This window comes from Sphaeroforma arctica (assembly GCF_001186125.1).
Source record: "Sphaeroforma arctica JP610 unplaced genomic scaffold supercont1.2418, whole genome shotgun sequence".
Taxonomy (NCBI): Eukaryota; class Ichthyosporea; order Ichthyophonida; genus Sphaeroforma; species Sphaeroforma arctica.
Genome location: NW_014038140.1, coordinates 1 through 5,000, shown reverse-complemented (window position 1 = coordinate 5,000; position 5,000 = coordinate 1). Strand labels below are relative to the sequence as shown.

The 5,000-nt window shown below is 45.9% G+C and overlaps 2 protein-coding genes across 2 annotated transcripts; one reads left to right on the top strand and one right to left on the bottom strand.

The window, feature by feature from the left end:
• Positions 1-873: 873 nt before the first annotated feature.
• Positions 874-2,829, top strand: SARC_12586 (hypothetical protein; the record flags this gene model as incomplete). Its single annotated transcript, XM_014293305.1, has 1 exon — positions 874-2,829. One exon carries the CDS (start codon positions 874-876, stop codon positions 2,662-2,664), a length of 1,791 nt encoding a protein of 596 aa, XP_014148780.1. The 3' UTR covers positions 2,665-2,829.
• Positions 2,830-2,933: 104 nt separating this feature from the next.
• On the bottom strand, positions 2,934-4,908 carry SARC_12585 (hypothetical protein; the record flags this gene model as incomplete). The annotated part of the gene is made up of 4 exons (XM_014293304.1): positions 2,934-2,975; positions 3,473-3,532; positions 4,375-4,488; positions 4,787-4,908. Coding segments are annotated over 4 exons (338 nt in total), but the record flags the coding sequence as incomplete, so codon positions are not given.
• Between the last annotated feature and the right edge of the window lie 92 nt (positions 4,909-5,000).

Here is a 5,000-nt window from a genome sequence, read left to right as displayed (position 1 = left end):
CTATGTATTTTTAAAATGACTATGACTTGTGACTCATTCTAAATATTTTGATTTCTCAATGAGTGGACACTGGCCACTGGCCAGCTGGCAAAGTCCCAGCTGAAAATCAGAAATTAGAAACCAACCCCTGAAAGGCCAAAACTGAAAACCCAACACGGAAACACATGTGGAAGGGTCGAGAAACCTATTACGATTTTGTATTGGTTTATTAAATTTTGTATTGATATGATCCATTCATCGAACACAGTTCAGCTAATATTGTGAGTTGATTGCTCTGAGAACCCCCTATATGGAATACACCGGAGCATTTGATTGGTCCGAAAAAGGTGACGCCTTCTGTGAGTATGTATGGAACTTTTTGGAGTCTGCCAGTTTAGACGCGTCCAGAGGCTGAGAGGTGGCGACTGGGCGATTCAGCACTCAGCAACTCCTCCGCATCCGGCATAGTGAACCGATTCCACCAATCCATGTTCGTACAGATCGTCTCAATATTTTATAAAAAAATATTACACGTATGTACATTGGCACCGCCAACTTGCTCTTAGAAATTTGCACTGTACTACAGTCAACATAGTAAACATCTGTCCCCAGACCCCAAAACCTTATTTCCCATTGGATTCATATGAAACTTCTGTTCAATTCCTCGTTGAATGCATGATATCTTAAACGGATTGTATGATCGACAAACATACATCCGTTCCTTGCATTTGCCGAAGAAAACTAGAAAGCATGCATAGCACCATTGTATTTACAGGTAGATCTGATAAACACGACCATAAATTTGGTATAAAACCCCTTGAAACTAAAAACTGTTGAACACAGTAGATTAAAAACATCGGGATATTTTCATACATTGCAAAAGAACACTTCACCATGAACAGAAGGGATTCAATACACAGGGATATCGATTTCCCCTTCGTACCCTCTACCACTGATATGGCTGGCAAAACAGTCGCTATTATCGGCGGTGTAGCCGGGGGTGCGAGCGCAGCCGCGAGGCTACGTAGAAACGATGAAAACGTGACCATTAACATGTACGAGCGAGGGCAGTACGTTTCCTTCGCCAATTGCGGGCTTCCCTACTATGTAGGGGGAATTATCAAGGAACAATCAGATCTGTTCCTCACAAATCCGGAAGAGTTGAAGCGCAACTATAACATCAATGTATTCATCAACACGGAGGTGTTGTCCTTCGATAAGAATGAGAAGACCCTGCGTGTTATAGGCCCTGATGGCGAACGGGCGGATACGTACGATAGGCTCATACTGTCGCCTGGCGCTCAGCCCATTATCCCACCATTTCCAGGACGAGATTTACCGGGTATCTTCACCATAAGAGCAGTGCCCGATACCGAGCTGGTCCGTTCGTGGCTTAAAAACACACCCGACGCAAAAACCGCGACGATCGTTGGCGGTGGATTTATAGGGCTTGAGATGGCCGAGAATCTGCACACCCTCGGATTTAAGGTGACTATAATCGATATGGCGGATCAAGTAATGACACCAATGGACAAAGAAATGGCTATATACGCTGAGCAGGTACTCGAGAGGGCCGATATTGACCTAGTTCTTGGGGATGGTGTGGCGGGTTTTGAGCCAGCTGATGGCAAAACGTTGCTTGTACGTACGGCACACGGACGTGCGGTTGACGCAGATATTGTGATCCTGGCTATTGGCGTGAGACCGGACAATAAACTGGCCGTGGACGCTGGTCTAGCTGTGGCGAAATCGGGATGTATTGCGGTAGATGACCATCAAACTACATCAGACGCGAATGTGTATGCTGTAGGAGATGTAGCTGAGAAATACAATGTTATTACGAAGACAAGGATGCCGTTCTACATGGCTGGACCCGCCAATCGACAAGGGAGAGTGGCCGCTGACGCGATATGTGGACGCGAAAACCGATTCAGAGGAATTCAAGGCACCGGAGTGTGTGGGATTATGGGGTTGCAGGTGGCCATGACAGGGCTGACAGAGAAGGCAATGGTGGCGGCAGGAAAGGTTAAGGGTAAGGACTTTGACGCTGTGTACTTGCACCCGCTGGATCATGTCGAGTACTACCCATCCTCACACCACATACACATGAAGATAGTCTTTTCCGTGCGTGAGGGCAAGCTGTTGGGAGCACAGGCGGTAGGTGTGCAAGGTGCCGAGAGAAGGATAGATGTGCTGAGTATGGCGCTACAGATGGGAGCCACTGTGTACGACTTAGCAGAGAGCGAGCTCTGTTACAGTCCACAGTACGGTGCTGCCAAAGACGCAGTCAATCTGGCTGGATTCTATGCGATTAATACCATCAAAGGGTATGCGCATAACTCGTATTGGAATCCCAACAACCCCTCTGTATTCCCTGATGATGCGGTGTTGATAGATGTGCGAGAGCGCGATGAAGTCAAGGAGAGCGGTACTGTTCCTGGGGCTACCAATATACCCATGTCTGAGATCCGAACACGCTTGGATGAGCTTTCCAAGGATAAAACCATCCACGTGTTTTGCTTGACCGGGGTACGTGGGCATAGTGTGATGCGTATGCTTGTGCAGAACGGGTTTAGTGCGAAGAATATATCGGGTGGATATACCAGTTATCTATCTTGTGTGCCGAAGGCCCATAGCAGAAAGGCGCTAGCCAGTGTTCTTTCGATTTCTAATTTGAACTACTAATTTAGTCAAGCTTGGTTCATGAGCCTGCGAGCATACCCAATTCCAAAAATAAATATTAAGTATAGGCAGTCCCTATTTTGACAGTACAACCATGACAAAAAAAACAGTACACTGGTATATCCTGATCAAACCTCTATAAACCTTTATGGACAGCCTCTCACCTCGAGCGCTCAACCACGGTGGAGGCAATCAAGTGAAATAAATGTGTGCATCGAGACAAAAACCCTACTACACACTGAAACTATCGGTTGAATGCATTGAGTACATGTTTATTTGCAGTAGCGATCGGCCTTCACCTTCGAGCGTCGATTCTGTATAGGTACAAGACACAATATGGGCAGGAATGTAATCAGGATATCAGTTGGAGAGTGAATTAGGGAGAACAGATAAAACGAGACATTGCAGGCGGATGCAATAGCTGCACAACAGGGACGGTGGCCAGCAGAGTACCTGGTAGTACTAGACAAATACGCGCAGGCGGGATATGTACGACTGACACTAAGGCTATACCACAGTGCTTGCGTAAGTAACACATCACCACCAGACACCCACCAGCTGTACGAAGGGCTTATCTCAGGATAGATCAGTACACTACCGTAAGACTACAAGCACACATCCTTCTGGGAGATCTGCAAGGTATACAAGGCACAGACAACACGCACAGTTTCTCAGACTTCACACAAGAACACACATGTATATCCCAGATAGTTCAATTACGAGCGTCGCAGATGCGGTGCGGATTAAACTACTTCTGTGCGCGCATCGAGTGAACAGCTATACTTAGGAAGTAAACAAACGATGAACACACCAGCAGGGCTTCGTTCAGTGTCCCCTTCTTCCTCGCATCTTTCAGCTCCTGCTTATCACCCTGTAAGTACCGTTCAACCGAACGAGGATTTAATATACCAGGATCTCGGCAGTATCATTCTAATGCAACAGACAGGTGCTGTCAATAAGGAAGGGTAAATCGAAGAGAAGCAGCGACAATCTGTGTACGCCTCCAGGGGAGGGAAGGGTACACACACACGCACAACCGCATTCGGACATCGACATGATACTACTCGCTCCACACATGACGACGAACCCTAAACCCTAAACCTTAAGTCCTAATTAGAAAAGTACACACATACATACGCATGCATACAGGCATCGGCCACATATCATTCGGGTCGATGAGATTCGAGCTTTATACATTGATAATTTAACCCCAGGATATCGGCTCTCGATACCTGGGCCTCCCAGTATCTTCAACAGTCAGTCTGTCAGCACACATCCACTACACATAGAACTGCAGGTAGCAGTGCAGCCGACGACGAGGAAACACTTACTATGCTATACTAGAGCAACAGTCTACCACAACAGAACACAATACATCACTTCACTTAACAACACAACACAGCACAACTCAACATATACATACATACATGCAAACATGCATACATATATACATACATACATACATACATACATACATACATACGTATAAATATACATACATACATACATACATGTATACATGCATATATACATGCATACATCCATCCATCCATCCATCTATACATGAACAACCAGCCCTAAATCAATCACACATATGCACGACTGCTGTGCAATAAACTAGAACACAACCATCACCACAGCCAACACAAGCCTTACACACACCCTCACCACACACACGCACTACTGTACTGCTGTGCAAAACCATGGGCTGACCTGGAATGTGATGACCTCTCCATTGAGCCCTGTAAAACTCTGGTTTTTCTTGGCCTGCGCCTCCTCTATTTGGGACAGACTGCCCTCGAATTGTTCCACCTTTGCCTTCTTTACCTAATATGGCAAATGTGGCGGGGCACCTTCTGTTAGCACTACTAGTAGGAATTGCGCCTCACAACAATAGGCCCACCGCCACTTACTGTAGTGTCTCTTATGTTGCTTATTGCGGAAGTCGATACATATTTGTATACCCTTCAATAGGGCGAGCTTCGCGTATTATCCCAGCGTTAGGCATCGCGAGCCGAAGATAGGAATTGACGCATCTTCTCCCATACGCATTAACGTATATATTCAGTAAGTACACAGCATCGACCATTGGTTCTAATAGAAAACGTTATTGGCTTGTACCTACCTTTCTCTCAGCCCCGCACCATGCAATCAGCTCGTTACTTTCCTCGGAATCCTTAGTATAACAGCCCACAGTCAACTGTCCATCGTCACCCGCATGCTCATGGTCTGTGCCGAGGTACTTACCTGCGGAAGCAGCATGGGTTGTTTTTGAAAATGGATACATTTATAATTAATATCTATATATATATAATCACACAAACACACACACACACATA